Raw genomic sequence first — 18,211 nt, forward strand, 5'->3', positions numbered from 1 at the left:
ACCCCCCAGGTGGGGCCTCTCCATCCTGGGCCAGGATTGGGCAGGGGGCCTCAGCTCCCCTCCCCAGTTGCACTACAGGGCCCTGCTGCAGCCCTGGGCAGAGGGGTGGGACACAAACCCTGGGGGGGTGCAGGGCCTCAGGGTGCCCTCAGCTCGTGGCCAATGACAGTAACCCAACCCTGCTGATTGTAGAGGCGGTGCCACGGAGGGCACCGCAGGCCTGGGCGCTCCCTGGGCTGGGGGCGGGGGGTGGGCAGCCCCCAGCCCCTCCTTTTTGTTCATTTTAACCTCCCCCCTGCCTCCTCCTCGGGTGGCCTTAGCCCAGCTGTCCGCTTTGTACGGTACAGGGGACGCTTTTGTACCAGACTGTTTTATAACCTCTTCCCGGAGCCCATAAATGCAACTAACCCCAGCCGGCCTCTGCCTGCTCCAGCGCCGCCGCAGCCCCCCGCGGGCCCCTCCCCCGCGGGCCCCTCCCCCCCGCGGGCCCCTCCCCCCGCGGGCCCCTCCCCCGCGGGCCCCTCCCCCCCGCGGGCCCCTCCCCCCCGCGGGCCCCTCCCCCCCACCAGCTCTGCTGCAGATCAAATTCTCTTTATTGTGGTAGCAAAGAGCTGCAAAAGTCAGTTCCCAGTGGAGTCCAACTGCAGCCAGCTGTACAAAGCAGAGGGGCTGGGGGGCACAGGGAAGGCAGAACCCCCCCAAGGGCCCCGGGGGTGCTGCCAGCCCCAAAGCAGGGAGGGCAGGGCTGTAGGGCTGGGGGGGTGGCTCTGGGGTCACCCCCCCCACGCCCCCTCCCCTCACGTCTTGTTGAGTGTCCAGAGGGGGTCGAGCATGCTGAGGGGGTCGTCGCTGGGCCGGGGGCCCCGCAGCCCCTCCCCCAGCTGCGCCTGCAGGAAGTTCTGTTTGTTCATCCGCTGCTTGCCCCGCAGGGAGGCGTCCAGGCTGAAGGCCTCGGGCGTGAGGGAGGCCAGCAGCTCCAGGGAGGAGGAAGGGGCGGCAGGGGGCGCCGCCGGCTCCCCCCCCGGCGCCTCCGGGCTCTCGGCTGCTACGTGGCTGTTGCTGGGGGCGGCCGCGGGAGGCTCTGGCGGCGGTGGGGGCGAGGGGGCGGGCTCGGGGGCAGCGCCCCCCTCCGGCAGCCCATCGGGCAGCGCCGCGGCCTCCCCCGCCTCGGGCAGAGGGGCGGCCTCCAGCTCCCCCCCGGCCCCCCCGGGCCTGATGCTCAGCTTGGCGATGGTGGCCTGGATGGAGCTGATGGGCATGTCCCCACCCAGCACCAGGTCCTGGGCGTCCTGCTGGGAGTAGAGCTGCGGGAGAGAGGCCTCGTCAGCCCTCCGGGGGGGCTCCCCGCTTGCAGCACCCCCCAGCCCCGCACCCACCTTGGGGGAGGCACTGTTGGTGGCCTTGGGGAGGGCGGGGGAGCTGCCCGCGCCGTGGCGCTGCAGCACCTGCTCGGCGTGCAGCAGGACGGCCTCGTAGCAGAACTTCAGGTGGAGCTGCGAGGGAGAAGGGCAGGGTGAGCGCCGCAGCAGCGGCCCCCAGCCCCAGGGCAGGGCCCTCGGCCCCGTGGGGGGCAGCGGTACCTTCTCCTGCAGCATGTGCTTGCGCTGCTGCCGCAGGCGCTGCACCAGCAGGCCCAGCTCGGGGATGCCGTTGCCTGCCTCCACCTCCTGCACGGCCGCGTAGAGCAGGCAGAAGGCGCCGGTGCGGCCCACGCCGGAGCTGCAGGGAGACCCCGAGCCCAGAGCTGTGACAGGCCCCGTGGAGGGGGGCACCCCCCCCCCAGCTGCCTCCCCCAGCCCCTGCTCACCTGCAGTGCACCACGATGGGGGTGTGGAGCGGCCGCTGGTGCAGGTAGTGGCCGTGGACCTCCTGGATGAAGCGCAGGAGGCTCCCCTTGCTCTCAGGCAGGCCCCTGAGGGGAAGCGGGAGATAGTGGGTGGGGTCCCGGCCAGGGTCCCACCCCTAACCCCCCTGCAGGGGCAGTGCTACCCCAAACCCCCTCCCCACATGGGGGTTAGAGTCCTGAGGTCCCCACCGGCAGGCAGAGTCCTCATGAGACCTCCCACACGGGGTCTGGAGCTGTGAGGTCCCCACCAGCAGGTGAAGAGCCACCACGGGACCTTCCCACCCTCCCCAGCTGCAGCAGGACCACCCCCCCCACACACACATAGTTCTCCCAGTGCCCCCTAGTGCCCCCTAGTGGCATACAGCTCTGGCCAGGAGGTGAACTGGAGGTGGACGACGGTGCGCTTGAGGCTCTGGTCGCGGTACTGCAGGGTGATCATCCTCTCCACGTGGGTGGGGGTGACCTTCAGGCTGGTGAGGAGCAGGGTGACTGCTCCCTGCACCATGGGCTGGCCCCGCTCGGCGGGGAAGTACCGCAGCACCTTCTGCTGCGGGGAGGGAAGGGGGCACCAGTCAGGCAGCCCCCCGGCACCCCAGCCAGGGCCGCCGCCACCACCTCCCCAGGGGCCCCTCCTGTCCCCCGTGGAGCTGCCACAGGGTGACATCAAGGCAGAAGGAGGGCTGAGGACCCCTCTCCCAGCCAGCACCATGGCCCCAGGGGGCATTTGGCTGCCGGGGGCAGCGGTGCTGGGGCGGAAGGGCAGAGCAGGGGAGCTGGCAGGCGCCGTCTGCGGCCCCCCCAGCCCCAGCCAGCTGCAAGGAGCCAGCAGGTGCCCAGGGCAGGTCCTACCTTGTCCAGCTCCTGCTCCGACACCAGCATGACCACGACAGAGACCTTCTGCTCGTAGATCATCAGCCAGAAGTCGGCGGCGGTGCCCAGCAGCGGGGCCTGGGTGGCGATGATGGAGGGGCAGTAGGGCGAGAGGTCCTCCACGCGGCTGGCGTTGATGTAGTCGTCCTTGCCCGAGCGCAGCAGGACGCGGTTGCGGTCGTAGGGCATGATGTCCTGGTGCCGGTTCTTCATGGAGTAGCAGCGGGCGATGGCGATGGAGAGCTGCCGCGCGTCCCTCTCCTGCGCCTCCTGCAGCTCCTTCCACAGCAGGTCCAGCTCGGCGCCGCCGCCCGGCCCAGGCCGCTCCAGCCTCTCCACCAGCCCCCGGAAGCGCTCCAGCTCGGCCAGCAGCCGCAGGACGCGCTCCGGCTTCTCGTAGGGATCGGCCTCGATCAGCTGCAGGGCCTTGGGCTTCTGCCCCTCCTTGGCGTCCGCCTTGGTGGGCTGCAGCAGCCCCACGGCCGCCTTGGAGCCGCCGTGCTGGCTCTCGGGGCTGGAGGACAGGAGGTCGTCGGTGGAGGAGCTCTGCCGCTGGAAGGAGGCTTCGCTCGGCGTCAGCGAGGGCGGCGGCCGCTGGGGCACGCTGCCGGAGCTCGGCACCGGCGCCGGGGGCTGCATGGGCAAAGCTGGCTGCGGGGAGGGGGCTGGCGAGGGAGCCAGGGGGCCCTGCACCACTACTGTGCCTGGCAGCTGGCCCAGGCCAGGGCTGGGCGAGGGGGGGAGGTGGTGGGGGGCAGCCTGGCTGGCAGGGGTGGGTGGAGGGGGGCCCATGGCCATGGTCCCGGGGGGCAGCTGGCTGCTGGGGGGAGCAGGGCTGGGGCAGAAGGGCAGAGCAGGGGAGCTGGTGGGCACCGTCTGCAGCCCCCCCAGCACGGTAGAGTGCAGGGGCTGCCCAGGGGGGCCACTTGGGCAGGGTGCTCTCTGGAAGGGCAGGGTGCCCGGCTGCGGGGCAAGACCCTGAGGGGGCAATTTGTCCTGCCCTGGGAGCTGGTAAAGCTGTGGGGGCAAGGGGGGCTGCCCTGAGGCTGCGGGGGGCAGCTGCCCCCCGGGGCCAGTGAACTGGGCAAACTGGGGCTGGGGGGGCCTCTGGAAGGGCAGTGGGACCTGGGCTCTGCTTGGGGACATGAAGGGGGCTTGGGGGAACTGCTGGGGGCCCTGGGCCCGAGCAGGCACCTCCATGCCAGGCTGCAGCTGCGCGGTGGAGGTGAAGGTGTGGGGGTGCTGCCCAGGAGGGAAGGAAGGCTGAGGTGGCTGCCCAAAGGGCTGCAGCCCTCCCTGGGCATAGGGGAAGGCGGCTGGGGACACCCCTGGGCGCTGTGGAGCCAGGAAGGGGCCGGGGGGCCGGGGGGGAGCAGTGCAGCTGGAGATGGGGCCCTGGATGCTGTCCACCGTGGTGGTGGCTGGCCGGGGGCCCGCGGCCAGTTCAGGGGCACCCATCGGCAGCTGGGCACCCATGGGTGCCGCGGGGCCCAGGGCAGAGGGTCTGAGGGGGCTGGCCGCGGGCACCCCGGGCTGGCCTAGGCCATAGGAGGCAGTAGGAGCAGGGCTGGGGCCAGGGCCGGGGCCGTGCTGTGGGGATGAGCGGGCAGGAAGCACGTGGGGCCCCACGAAGCCTGGCTGCACCGGCACCGCGCCGGGCTGCACCGGTGCCCGCATCAGTGGGGCAGCCGGGAAGAGCTGGGGGGCAGCAGCTGAGATGGGGGCAGGCCCGGTCACCTGTGGGGCAGAGGGCTGCAGGAGCGGGGCTGGGAAGGGGCCCGGCCCCGAGGCAGGCGCCGCCGGCAGCCGGTAGTGGCCGGGGAGGGAGGGGGTGCCCGGGAAGCGGGCAGGGGCAAAGGGCGGCAGCGGGGCGCTGGCCAGGAAGGGCTCGGGGGGCCGCGGGCCGGGGGCCAGGGCCGGGTTGAGGGCGAGGGCAGCCAGGGAGGGGGGGGGGCAGGCGTGCCAGGTGCCCGGCCAGCACGTCCGGGGGCAGGCTCCGCAGCTCCTCCGGCAGCTCCGGCAGCACCAGAGAGCCCAGCGGCAGCTCGCCGCCGTCCAGCCCACCGCCGGCTTCCGGCTCCAGCTGCTTCTTCTGCAGGGGCTTGGGGGCCGTGGGCCGAGGGGGTGGCTGCTTCTTCATCTCCCTGCCAGGGTGGGGGGCGGGGGGCTCAGCACAGGGCCACTGGCACCCGGCAGGCCCAGATGGGTGCTGCCCCCCCGGTCACCACGGTGACACCGAAGCCTCCAGCCACAGCCCAGAGCCCCAAAGGTGCCTCCCCACCTCCCAGGGAGCGTGACTCCCCCCTCAGCCCCGGTGAGAGGCTGCAGGGCAGGCCCAGCACCACCTACTTCTCCAGGATCTGCTGCCTGTGGGCCTCGGCGGCTCGGCAGGCGGCCCGGGCCTTCTCCAGCAGCTTGGCCGCTTTCCCCTCCAGGTCGGTGTAGAAGTCCTTCCCCTCCTGGGATTTCTTCATCAGGTCCTCATAGGCTTCATAGGAGGCCACCAAGGTCTGCACAGTTGTGTTCCACCTGGGGACAGGGCAGAGGGGCGGAGCAGAGATGCAACACCAGGCCGAAAGTAGGTGTCCCTGCTCCTGGGCCCCAAGGAAGCCAGCTGGGGTCGGCACTGCCGGAGCACCAACAGCCGCCAGCGGCCCCGGGGCAGTGGGGCAGGACAAGGGCTGTGTCTTGGCCCCACGTCCCTTGACTAGAGAAGCCAGCGGCGACCCCACCTGGGGTGGGGTAAGGGCCGTTCCCACGCACCTAGGCCCGACCAGGGCACCCAGAGCCCACCAGGGGCTGCCTCTCCCCCCCGCCCTGACCCCATCCGGCCCCACAGCACTCACTTGTGCTCCACCTCAGCCAGGACCTTGCGCACGGCTGCGTACTTGACGTTGGCGTCCGTCAGGGCCTTCAGGACGTTCTCCTGGGCGGCCAGGTTCTGCTCCAGGTACACCTTGAGCTGGTCGTACTTCTTCAGCTGCTCCTCAAAGAGTTTCTGACCAGGGAAACGAGAAGCTGAGGGGCCAGGGCTGCTGCGGGGCCGGGGCTGCTGCAGGCACAGCTCTTGCTGCGGGGCCGGGGCTGCTGCGGGCACAGCTCTTGCTGCGGGGCCAGGGCTGCTGCGGGGCCGGGGCTGCTGCGGGCACAGCTCTTGCTGCGGGGCCGGGGCTGCTGCGGGGCCGGGGCTGCTGCGGGGCCGGGGCTGCTGCGGGGCCGGGGCTGCTGCGGGCACAGCTCTTGCTGCGGGGCCAGGGCTGCTGCGGGGCCAGGGCTGCTGCAGGGCCAGGGCTGCTGCGGGCACAGCTCTTGCTGCGGGCAGAGCTCTTGCTGCGGGGCCGGGGCTGCTGCGGGGCCGGGGCTGCTGCGGGGCCGGGGCTGCTGCGGGCACAGCTCTTGCTGCGGGGCCAGGGCTGCTGCGGGGCCAGGGCTGCTGCGGGGCCAGGGCTGCTGCGGGCACAGCTCTTGCTGCGGGCAGAGCTCTTGCTGCGGGGCCGGGGCTGCTGCGGGGCCGGGGCTGCTGCGGGGCCGGGGCTGCTGCGGGCACAGCTCTTGCTGCGGGGCCAGGGCTGCTGCGGGGCCAGGGCTGCTGCGGGGCCAGGGCTGCTGCAGGCACAGCTCTTGCTGCGGGCACAGCTCTTGCTGCGGGGCCAGGGCTGCTGCAGGCACAGCTCTTGCTGCGGGGCCAGGGCTGCTGCGGGCACAGCTCTTGCTGCGGGGCCAGGGCTGCTGCGGGCACAGCTCTTGCTGCGGGGCCAGGGCTGCTGCGGGGCCAGGGCTGCTGCGGGGCCAGGGCTGCTGCGGGCACAGCTCTTGCTGCGGGGCCAGGGCTGCTGCGGGGCCAGGGCTGCTGCGGGGCCAGGGCTGCTGCGGGGCCAGGGCTGCTGCGGGGCCAGGGCTGCTGCAGGCACAGCTCTTGCTGCGGGCACAGCTCTTGCTGCGGGGCCAGGGCTGCTGCAGGCACAGCTCTTGCTGCGGGGCCAGGGCTGCTGCAGGCACAGCTCTTGCTGCGGGGCCAGGGCTGCTGCAGGGCCAGGGCTGCTGCAGGGCCAGGGCTGCTGCGGGGCCGGGGCTGCTGCGGGGCCGGGGCTGCTGCGGGGCCGGGGCTGCTGCGGGGCCGGGGCTGCTGCGGGGCCGGGGCTGCTGCGGGCACAGCTCTTGCTGCAGGGCCAGGGCTGCTGCGGGGCCAGGGCTGCTGCGGGGCCAGGGCTGCTGCGGGCACAGCTCTTGCTGCAGGGCCAGGGCTGCTGCAGGGCCGGGGCTGCTGCGGGGCCAGGGCTGCTGCGGGGCCAGGGCTGCTGCGGGGCCGGGGCTGCTGCGGGCACAGCTCTTGCTGCGGGAGGCGCAGCAGGCAGGGGCCGCCCCGGCGCCGGAGCTACCTTCATCTCGGAGCGGTCGGCGGTGACCAGCGCGGTGGTGATGTCGTCCTTCTGGATCATCTCCCGCAGCTGCTGCTCCAGCGTCGCCCGCTGCTCCCTCATCTCCTGCACCTTGGCCAGGATTCTCTTCAGGTTCTGCAGCACCTGCTTGTCGTCTGGGAGCGGGGGGCGCACCCCGGGGGTCAGCAGCCAGCCTGCGCCCCGTGTCCCCGCACCGCGGCCCCCTTTGGCCCACGGGCCGGGGCCCTGCCTCACCTTCGCTCAAGGAGGGGGAGGGCAGCGCGGCGCGGACCTGCTCCAGGGGGCCGCCGAGCAGGCGCAGGTTGCTGATGTGCAGGTTCATGGCCTTGTGGAGCTCGGTGTTGGTGAAGCTGGCCTTCTCGTGCACCTCCAGGTACTTGGAGCACTCCTTGCTGACCTCGGCCAGCCCTGGGGACGGCGCTGGCGGCGACCCCTGGGGGGCTGGGACCTTCCCAAGGAGCTCCTGCAGCTTCCGCTCCTGAGCCTCATCCTCCTCAAGGAGGTCTCGGATCTCCTTCAGGGAAGCCTCCACGTCAGTGAAGACCCCAGAGAGCACTGGAGGGGAGGGGAAAAGAGAGCTGAACCACCACCTGCCAGCAGCTCTCCAGGCCCCTGCCTGCCTCCTGGAATCACTGAGGTTGGAGGAGACCTTCAAGCTCAGCCAAGTCCAACCCTTACCCCAGCACTGCCAGGGCAACACCAACCACGGCCCTCAGCACCACAGCTCCAGGGCTCTGAAACCCCTCCAGGGCTGGGGACTGCACCACTGCCCTGGGCAGCCTGGGCCAGGCCTGGACAGCCCTCAAGGGCAAGAAACTGTTCCTTGTGTCCAACCTGAACCTGCCCTGGGGTAATCTGAGGCTGTTTCTTCTCACCCTGGGCCTTGTCCCCTGGGAGAAGAGACCAACTCCAGCCTCCTTTCAGGGAGTTGCAGAGAGCCAGAAGGTCTCCCCTCAGCCTCTTGCTCCAGGCTCAACAATCCCAGGTCCCTCAGCTGCTCCTCACAAGACTCCTGGCTCTAGACCCCTCCCGTGCCCAGGTCCCTGTCTCACCCTGCATGGACTGGACGAGGTTCTTGACGGTGTCGGGGCGCACGCTGAGCGCCGCACACTTCTCCATCAGCACGGGGGGGATGTGGCTGTACATGTCCAGGTTGTCCACAGTCTCTGGATCCAGCTGCATGGAGTCCATGAACTGGCTGCAGGCAGGAGAACGAGGCCCTGAGCAGTGGGGAGAATCTCCCCTACCTCCCTCTCCCTGCAGGTCCATCCCCCCCCAAAGCATGGCCAGCCCTGGGCCCAGCACCGCAGGATCTCCCCCAGGGCCCTCGGCAGAGGGAATCTGGGGATCAGTCACTGGGACCGGCAGCCCCTAGGGTCAAATCCCAGTTCTGGGGGGGACAGGATGGGGATGTCTGTGCCCCCTTCAGTGTGGGGGTGGGGACAAGCCTGTGGCAGGCCAGAGGGAGGCCAGCAGCGGGGCCTGGCTCCGGGCGGCGCTCGGACGTACTCCAGCACTTCGTTCTTGGCTTCGATCTTGGCCATCACGTCCCTCAGCAGCTTGGCCTTCTCCTCACTGCCAGGGGGGAGGAAAGACATCCTTCAGTGCTGTGAGAGGGCTTGGGAACCTCCAGCCCTGAGCCACCAGGGGATGGGCTGCAGTCTCCTCCACCCCAGGCCCTTTGGGGCAGCTCCAGCTGCTGGGAGGGACCCTGAAGCCTGGGACAGCCTGGGGCTGGCGGTGGCTCTCCAAGGACACCACCGTGGCTGGCTTCACAGACCCACAGGCTGCCCTGGGTTGGAAGGGACTCTCAAGGGTCATCTTGTTCAACCCTGCTGCAGTCAGCAGGGACACCTCCAATTAGGTCAGGCTGCCCAGGGCCACATGGAGTTGGATCTTGAGTGTTTGGCTCCCAGCAGCTCCTGGAGAGGCTGGGCTGGGGGCTCCTTGTTGAGCTTGGTGCGCCCCAGGCTGTGTCCATGGCTGTCCTACGCCTACAGCACAGCCCAGGACTCACCTGTAGAGGGAAGAGGCCTCATGGGCAGCCATGGGCACCAGCTTGGCAAAGATGTCTGGGCCAGTAACAGCTGGGTCCGTGGGGTTGACCGGGAGGGCTTTGACCAGCGGAGCACCTGGGGGGCAAACACAAACACTGCCTGAACCCCCCAGGGATTCCTGCTCAGCACCTTCCCTGCTGCCACAGCCCTGGAGACCACAAAGCTCTACCAGCCCTGAGGGCCCCAGAGCCTCCTGGATTCCCCACAGGTGCCCCCCTGCCCTCAGGAGCTGGCACTGCCCCTGCTCACCCTTCACAGACTGCAGGGTGTCCAGGGCAGGCACAGCTTCGTGGTAGATGAAGTCGTTGTCCTTCTTGGCCGAGTTGTACCTAGGAAGGAGCAGGGAGGTGCTGGGGAGGAGCAGATGGAGCCCCTGGCCCCTCCAGCTCGCTCCCAGCACTCTCACAGGACCACAGCACCTCTGCACATCAAGTCCAAGCCCCTGCCAAGGCAGAGTCACCTAGGGAAGGTCCCAGGGGGACACATCCCAGTGTCTGGAATGCCCCCAGACTCCACCACCTCTCTGGGCAGCCTGCTCCAGTGCTCTGCCACCCTCAAGCAAAGAAGTTCCTGCACAGGTTTAGATGGAACTTCCCATGCTCAAGTTGATGCCCACTGCCCAGGGTCAGGCCCTGGATCCCTCAGGGGAGAGCAAAATGCAGCTCCCACACCCCCTGAGCCTCAGGCAGGTCAGGGTGCTCAGCTCTGCATGTTGTGGGGACACTGAGGATGCTCCCCAGGCACCTGTGACCCACAGGGCAATGACAGAAGGCCCAGAGGTGCCCAGTGGAGGACTCACTTGCCACCAATGACATCCATGGTGAATCTCAGGGCTTCCTGGACGGTTTCTGGCTGCCCCTGTGGAGGTCAGAGCAGGTCAGAGCAGGCAGGAACAGGCATCAGTGGCCCAGCAGCCCTGGCCACAGCCCCAGAGTGCCCAGGAGCCAGCAGCAGCTGAGTCAGCCCCAGAAGCTCTCCTTGTGCCCCACAGCCCCAGATCCTCCCTGTCCAAGCCTCACACTGCCCTCATGGCACCAACACCAAGGGCCCTGAGGGGAGCCCACAGTGACACAGCCAGCCCCCTGCCAGAGCTGCCAGCCTGCCCCTGAGTGGTTCTCACCACAGCCACACAGCCCTGGCAGACCAAGCAGCCAAGAGACACCAGAGCCTTGGCAGAGGGAAGCCACCAGAGGTTGCCAAGCTGCTGAATGGCACAGGCTGACATCTTCCCAGCCTGGCAATGCCAAACCCAGGCACTGCTCCACCAGATGGAGTGGGCACAAACCTTTGCCAGCTTGATGGCTTCGTTGAGTTTATCCAGAGCACTCTGGAAGTAGATGACCTGCAAAGAGAGCAGGAATTAGGCTGCCACATGAGCAGGTGCCCAGGAACACCACCAGCGGTGCCTGAGGGACACACTCCTGTCCTGCTGGACCTCCTCCTTCCCCCCAGGGCAGGCCCCTGCTGGGAGCCTGGCAGGGCTCTGCTTACCCTCTCCCCAAACTTCTGCTGCTCCTCAGCCTGCTTGCCCATGTGCAGCTGCAAGAGAACACAGGGGGTGGTGGCAGAGCCCCTTGGCTCTGGGAAATGCACAAGAAAGCCTCAGAGTGGCCACAGCCCTTTGCTGGTTGTGGTGTGGCTCCACAGGGGGTCAAGAGAGGCTCTTCCCTCCCCCCCTTCTCTGCCCTGGTGAGACCACATCTGGAGTATTGTGTCCAGGTCTGGGCTCCCCAGCTCAAGAGGAACAGGGAACTGCCAGAGAGGCCTCCAAAGGAGGCTATGAGGATGATGAAGGGACTGGAACAGCTGTGTGACAGGGCAAGGCTGAGAGCCCTGGGGCTAGTCTGGAGAAGACTGAGAGGAGATCTTATCAATGTTCAAAAGGATCTGCAGGGAGGGTGGCAAGCAGCAGGGGCCAGGCCCTGTTCAGTGCTGTCCTGTGACAGGGCAGGGGGCAGTGGGTACAAACTGGACCCCAGGAGGTTCCACCTCAACGAGGAGAAATTCTTGGCTGTGAGGATGCTGGAGCCTGCAGCAGCTGCCCAGAGAGGTTGTGGAGTCTCCTCTGGAGAGATTCCAAACCCACCTGGCTGTGTGACCTGCCCTGGGTGCCCCCGCTCTGGCAGGGGGCTGGACCCAGTGATCTCTGGAGGTCCCTTCCTACCCCTCCATTCTATGACTCTGTGAGCAGCCCAGCCCAGGGTGGGGCAAAGGGCAGGTGCCCCCCCAGTCAAGCAGCACCCCTCAGGCTGATCCCCCCACTCACATGGGCCACAGCAGCAAAATAATAGATCTTCATCTGCACCAGCTTCTTCCAGTCCTTCTGGATCTTGCCCAGCAGGGAGGCCGTCTCCGAGTTCTCCAGGGCCCGGCAGGCCTCCTTGTAGTAATCCACCACCTGTGGAGAGAGGGATGGGTGCTGGAGCCCCCTGAGAGCCAGCCCCTAGGTGCAACTGGGAGCACTGGGGGGAAGGAGGCTCCAGCACCGGGGCAGAGGCAGCCAGAGCTCAGCACAGCAGGAGCTGCCCAGGAGCTCACCTGGGCGCTGATCCGGGCCACGAGGAAGCTCTTCCTGTTGTCCAGCATGGACTTCTCCAGCAGGCACTCCTGTGCCTGGCCCTGCCCAGGACAGGGAGGGGGCAGGCTTGCTTTCCCTGCACCTTGCCACAGCCCCTGGCACCCAGCGGCTCAGCCACTTTCTAGAGCGGTCCCAGCAAACAGCAGCCCCGAGGGAGGGCTGGGCCACCCCAGGGGGGGCAGAGCGGCCCAGAGCCTTCCCTCTCCCTGCTGAAACCTCCTTCCCTCCCCAGGAGAGAGCTCCTCAGGCTCACAGCAGCCCAGACCCACGGACCACAGCCCCCACGGGGCACCAGGGCCCTGTCCCAGCTGTCTCCAAGCACCAAGACCCCGCAGGGAGCACCCAGCCCTAGCAGCACTCTCTGGCAGGCAAGCAGCAGCTCCCTTCAAGGTGCCACGGGGCAGTGAGCAGTGCCCCAGCAGAGGCAGAAGCCCAGCTCCTACCAGCATGAGGTTGATGTTGAGGTTGAGGATCTGGTGGCTCATGTCCACGCTGTAGGAGTGGGGGAAGTGGTCCCGCAGGTAGGTGAAGGCGCCGGCGGCGCACTGGAAGTGGGTGCAGGAGACCTTCATGCCCTGAGGACAGAGACACAGCAGCAGTGTGGGCAGCCTGCTCCAGCTGAGGGGGACTCCCCTGGGGCCCTGAAGAGCTCACAGCTTCCCCCAGGCTGCATCAGAGCTCTCTGCTCCTGGCCCTGCACGCTGAGGGTGGAAGTGCAGCAAGCAGGCAGAGCCTTGCTGGAGCAGGGATGGCAGTGCCAGGGCAGGAAGGGACACAGCCATGAGGGAGGTGACCCCTCCCACCACTCTGCAGCAATCCTGGGTGACAGCAGGCACCCAGCCTGGTGTGGCATGCCTGTGGCACCCAGGTGGCACCAGCTCCTGGCTGTAACCACGGAGGAGAGGCCGGGGCGGGCCGGGGCACGGTTACCTCCTCGGACACTCGCTTGTCCATGGCTCCCAGCATGGAGTGCAGAGCCCCTGTGGAGAGAGGAGACCCTGCCAGCCCCACTCACCACACCTGCAGCAGCCAGCACCTGTGGCAAGGTGGCCACAGACACCCAGCAGGGAGGGAGGGGGAGGGCTGTGCAGGGGGCAGCTGCCTCTTACCCAGGTTGTAGAGGATGCAGGCCTGCTCGTACTTGATGTCCTCGTGGGTCACTGTCTTGCCTGAGAAGATCTCAGTCCTGCAAGGAGGGAAGCTCAGACACTGCTGCAGGCACTGCTGCTCCTGGGCATGGGCCAGGGAAGCACTCCCAGCTCCACAGCAGGGCTCCTGCACCCAGACCCAGGTGCTGGAGGGGGTGGGAGCTCCTTTGGACACCCAGGCATCGTTTACACACAGCCATGAATCTCTGCCCCCACAGAGGCCTCAGCACTGTCACCTTGTCCTTGGGCAGCTCGGAGCCAGCCATGCTGCCTGACAGCTTGCCCCAGCTGTCCCCAGGGCAGCACATCATTTCCCAAGGGATACCCAGGGACTGCTGCTGGGCTTCAAATCCTGAGGCCAGTTTTGGGTCCCTCACTCCAAGAAGGACATTGAGCAGCTGGAGCAGGGCCAGGGAAGGGCAACAAAGCTGGGAAGGGTCTGCAGAGCAGGGCTGGGGAGGAGCAGCTGAGGGAGCTGGGGGTGCTGAGCCTGGAGGAGGCTGAGGGGAGACCTTCTGGCTCCCTGCAGCTCCCTGAAAGGAGGCTGGAGCCAGGTGGGGCTTGGGCTCTTCTCCCATGGAACAAGTAACAGGATAAGAAATGACCTCAAGTTGCCCCAGGGGAGGTTTAGGTTGGACATGAGAAGCAATTTCTTCCCCTTGAGGGTTGTCCAGGTCTGGCCCAGGCTGCCCAGGGCAGTGGTACAGTCCCCTTCCCTGGGGAAGTTTCAAAGCCCTGGAGCTGTGGTGCTGAGGGCTGTGGGTTGGTGGTGCCCTGGCAGTGCTGAGGGCCCTGGGGTGGTGGTGCCCTGGCAGTGCTGAGGGCTGTGGGTTGGTGGTGCCCTGGCAGTGCTGGGGCCGTGGGGTGATGGTGCCCTGGCAGTGCTGAGGGCCCTGGGGTGGTGGTGCCCTGGCAGTGCTGAGGGCCCTGGGGTGGTGGTGCCCTGGCAGTGCTGAGGGCCCTGGGGTGGTGGTGACCTGGCAGTGCTGAGGGCCCTGGGGTGGTGGTGACCTGGCAAGTCCAACCAAAACCATTCTGTGATTCTGAGGGTCTAGGAAGCATCAGACACTGCTGAAGGAGATGGGCAGGGGAGCACTCACTCTGCTTTGGATCAGCCTGAACATTTCAGGAAGCTCCTGCTGAGCTCAGCATAAAGAGGAAGTTCTGTAAGGGTCCCAGAGCCCTGGGCCAGGCTGCCCAGAGGGGTTGTGGAGCCTCCTCTGGAGCCTTTGCAGCCCCCTCTGGATGTGTTCTGTGTGACCTGTGCTGGATTCTGAGCTCCAGCTCTGGCAGGGCGTTGGACTCCCTGATCTCCGGAGGTGCCTTCCAGCCCCTAACCGGCTGTGATCTGTGGCCCTGAGCTGAGAGGCAGCCCCCAGCGGGGCAGGAGGCTCTCACCAGGCGATGGGGATGGCTGCCTCCTGCTGGGCACCCATGGGGATGCGGCTCTGCAGGTAGTGCAGCTGGCCGAAGTACTTCCGCAGCGTGCTGCAGCCCTCGAAGTCCCGGGGCACGTTGACAGCGCTCTGGAAGGGAAGAGGGGAGAGGAGGGAGAGGAGGAGGAAGCCACCCCAAGGAAGTAAACAGGAGGCACTGGGGAATGAGTGCCAAGGGGGTGTCCTGGGAGCTGCTGCTACGGCAAAGCTGTGCTGGGAGCAGGAGAGCCCCGCAAAGGCCTCTGGCCCCTCCAGGTGGTTTCCTCACCCATGGCTGAGGCAGCTCCGAGCTGCTCAGCAGCCCCACGCTGATGTCCCCAGTGACTAACAGTGATGTGGGCAGCAGAGCTGAGAGCAAAGGGCTGATTCATTCCCTGAGGAGACCTCAGGCACCAGCTGGACAAAGCAATTCCTTCCACCCAACAGGGAACTTGGACTCCACACAGAAGCCCCCAGGCCCGGGGAAGCAGACGCAGCCGAGCCCCCCGCAGCCTCGGCACACTCCCTGCAAGCTGCAGCCATCTGGGGAGCCCAAGGCTGCTGAAGGCCTCACCCGTGGGCCAAGGCGAGGGACAGGAGCAGCCCCAGCAGCCCCAGCACAAGTCCTGGCGCAGGGAGCCGGAGGGAGGCAGCAGACACAGCCTCAGGCACGGGGTGGGAGCTGCCCCAGCCCCAGTGTGGCTCTGGCCGGCGCTGGGGGCCGGAGCGCAGCTCACCTGCCGCAGCAGCTCCAGCTTGCGCAGCTCCTCGTTGTAGCTCTCGGGGTTCTCCCCATAGTTCTTCAGGACAAACTGCAGAGGAAAGAGAGGGGATGAGGGGCTGGCCCTGCCCAACACCCCCAGACGCCCTCCCAGCACTGGAGCTCCCCAGGGAGAATCCCCACAGCCAGCCCAGCAGCACGAAGCAGCTCAGGGCCTTCCTGCTCCAGAGCTCCCCCAAAAGCCCCAGGTCTGGGCCGGTTCCTGCTGAACCCCAGCTTAACACAAAGCCAGAGCACAAGGTCCTGCAGAGACACAGCCTGGGGACAGGGACCTCAGAACTGGGGTGGAAAAGCTGGAGCCAAGCAGGTGTGAGGTCCTGAGGCATCAGCGGCAAGCAGGAGAGGCCAAACTGAAGTCACTCCGGATTCACACCCCATGCCCCAGGGTGAAAACAAAGCCACTTGCCAGCCACTGGGGGCTGCCCAGGAAGGCAGCTCACAGCAGCAAGGGCCAAAAGGGAAGCAAAATGGGGCAGTGCAGAGCAAAGAGGAACAGCACAGTGCCACAGTCCCCACCAGAGGCTCTTCAGGCAGAGGAGCTGGCCTGGGGCTTGGCCAAAAGCGTTCAGCATCCCTGAGGAAGGTGCTTGGTGATGAGCTCCAGCTCCCCACCACCATGGAGGGAGCTGGAGGGACCGAGTTCCCCAAGCCTGCCCCAAGATCCCTCAGATCACAGCGCTGTGGGGGAGCACAGCACTCCCCAAGCTTTCATCCAACTTCCCTGGCAGCAACAGGGTGGAGCTGGGGATCCACAGCCCCTCTGCCCCAGCTTGAGGGTTTGGTCCACCCCAGCAGCTGCTGTGCACACCCCTAAACCACCCATTCTCGATGTCACCATCCCCTCTGCCACAGCTCCCCGTGGGGTGTCACCCCGAGGCCCGCAGCCCCAGCAGCCGGCCGGCAGAGCATGACTCAGCTCGGCGCTCCCGCGGCACCTTCCTCCCGCCGCAGGGACGGCCCCGCCGACCGAGCACCTCTGCCGGGCTCCAGCAGGACACCAGCGCCCCTCGGCACCCCAAAACCAGCGGGGCTGGCACAGGCGGTGGCAGAAATACCAGAGGCACCACCCCCCTCCCCCAGCACCATCCTCACACAGCCACAAAGCCCGACTGGCATCTGCGGGCGGCACTCGCAAGGCCAGCTGGAGGTGCAGCCTGTCTACAGAGGCTTCATCGAGCCCTTCCCCTCCCCGAAGCCACCAGCTCGGGGCAGCAGCAACAGCTCATGTCCAGAGCCCACTCGCGGAGGAAGGCTCCAGGGATTGCCCTCCCCGCACTCCTGCTCCCCAGCAGCAGAGTTTGTAGGCACCTGCTGAGCGCCCTCCGGAGGCAGCGCAGGGAGCAGGGCCGGGCTGGGGGTGACAGCAGCACGACTGCGTTTGTGGCTTGCTCCCCCTGTGCCACCACACAGCCATCGGGTCTGACCCCACTCCCTGCTCCATCGCACCAAGAAGCCCCCCAGGGCCCTGCCCCAGCCCTCCCCATCTTCACACACAGCCTCCCTGACCCCCAGACATCCCCAGCCTTAACTCCCTGTTCCCCCAGGCCCCCTCAAGGCACCCCCCCCAATGCTCCACACACCTCAAACATCCCCCCACAGAGATCCCCAAGTCTCCCTGCCCCACATCCCTTGAACTCTCCTCCCTCACAGACCCCAAACATCTGCAGAGCTCCTCTAGCCCTCCTCAAGCCCTCCTCACCCTCAGAGACCCCACATACTCTCACTGAGCCACTAACACCATCCCCTCTGCTCCACACTCCAAGCCCTCCCTTCCCCTCACAGCTCCCCTCAAAGCACTCCTTTCCCTCAAAGACCCCAAACACCCTTCACGGAGCCACTGGCACACCCCTGCCCCACAGTCCTCACGAGCCTCACCCACCCCTCCAGCTGTCCTCTCACCTACCTCACACGCCCACCCAGAGTCCACGACACCCACCCCCCGACACGCCTCCCCTCACAGGCTCCCCATATCCCCTTTTCCCCACAGCTCAGGCTCTCCCTCACAGACCCCGTCTCCCACCCCTCAGTTCCTCTCGTCCTTTCTCAGCGACCCCCAGGTCCCCTCACAGATCCCTCCCCAAGCACTCTCCTTCCTCCCAAACCCCTCACGGAGCCACTGACAGTCCCCAAGCCCTCTCCTCCATCACCGATCCCAAATTCCCCTCAGAGATTCCGCTGCTCCCCCCTCCGCTACCCTTCAAGCCCACCCCTCCCTTGCCAGGCCCCTCCCGCTCCGCCCCTGCCAGGCCCGCTCCGCCCCTCCCCGGAGCCCCACTCCGGGCCTCAGCCGCCCCCTGCGCGTTCCTTCTACCTTTTTGACGGCAGGGTTGAACGCGAACTCCCCGGCTTCCTTAAGGTCGAGCCAGATCATGGGCATGCGGGGCACGGCCTCCATCCCGGCCTGCGCCCGCCGGAACCGCCCGCCCGCCGCCGCCGGAAGTGAGCGCGGAGCCTCACGGGAAGCCGAGGCCGCGAGCCGCGCCGCGAGCCGCGCCTGTTCCGGCGCCACGGCCACGCCTCCTCGCGGGGCCTGCCAATGGCGATGCCCCCGGCCCCCCCCCCCGCCCTCTCGCGCCAGGGACGAGCCCGTCCCAGGGGCGGGGCAAGAACTGTTCCCATGGCGACGCCTCGCTCTCTGATAGGGCGAGTCGCGGTTGCCATAGAGATGTCCCGCCCCCAGCCGGGGAAACCGGGCGGTTCCCATGGCAACGGCTGTCCCCTGTCGGGGCTAGCCCGGTGCAAGCCCCAACTGCACCGGGCCCGGGCGGTGCTGCGTCTGGTTCGGTTCCGAGCGCCCTCTGTCCTCGGTGTCCCCCCACGGCCTGCCCCGGGCCTGGGCTGGAGCCTGAGGCTGAGCCCCGGGAAGGACAGGGGGCAGCTGGGAGCAATTTGGGAGCCATTTGTGAACCCCTGTGGACTCCACTGCTGCCCAGCCGAGCCCATCACCCTCCTTCCTGCTCCGGAGAGCACTTCAGTAGTTAATCAGCTCTCTTAAGTACCCTTTTCCCCTTCATCTCCTCTGCTTTCCTCCCAGCATCATCCCACTGACTTAAATTTAAGGTCCCCGGTCCACAGCCCACCGGTGGGGTTCCCCCTTCTCCCCTGGGACACCACCA

The 18,211-nt window shown here is 67.6% G+C and overlaps 1 protein-coding gene across 1 annotated transcript; it reads right to left on the minus strand.

The window, feature by feature from the left end:
• Nucleotides 1–760: 760 nt before the first annotated feature.
• PTPN23 (protein tyrosine phosphatase non-receptor type 23) lies at nucleotides 761–17,518 on the minus strand. Its single transcript, XM_054171467.1, is given in 26 exon segments — nucleotides 761–1,304; nucleotides 1,377–1,493; nucleotides 1,581–1,719; nucleotides 1,808–1,912; nucleotides 2,209–2,393; nucleotides 2,696–4,669; nucleotides 4,671–4,860; nucleotides 5,066–5,245; nucleotides 5,563–5,714; nucleotides 7,096–7,250; nucleotides 7,351–7,671; nucleotides 8,169–8,314; nucleotides 8,626–8,691; nucleotides 9,134–9,248; nucleotides 9,423–9,502; nucleotides 9,973–10,031; nucleotides 10,459–10,515; nucleotides 10,665–10,712; nucleotides 11,440–11,571; nucleotides 11,712–11,792; nucleotides 12,195–12,326; nucleotides 12,682–12,731; nucleotides 12,861–12,937; nucleotides 14,298–14,425; nucleotides 15,052–15,126; nucleotides 17,407–17,518. Coding segments are annotated over 26 exon segments (5,355 nt in total). The 5' UTR covers nucleotides 17,491–17,518; the 3' UTR covers nucleotides 761–797.
• Between the last annotated feature and the right edge of the window lie 693 nt (nucleotides 17,519–18,211).

This window comes from Dryobates pubescens, chromosome 21, assembly GCF_014839835.1.
Source record: "Dryobates pubescens isolate bDryPub1 chromosome 21, bDryPub1.pri, whole genome shotgun sequence".
In the NCBI taxonomy this organism is placed as follows: domain Eukaryota; kingdom Metazoa; phylum Chordata; class Aves; order Piciformes; family Picidae; genus Dryobates; species Dryobates pubescens.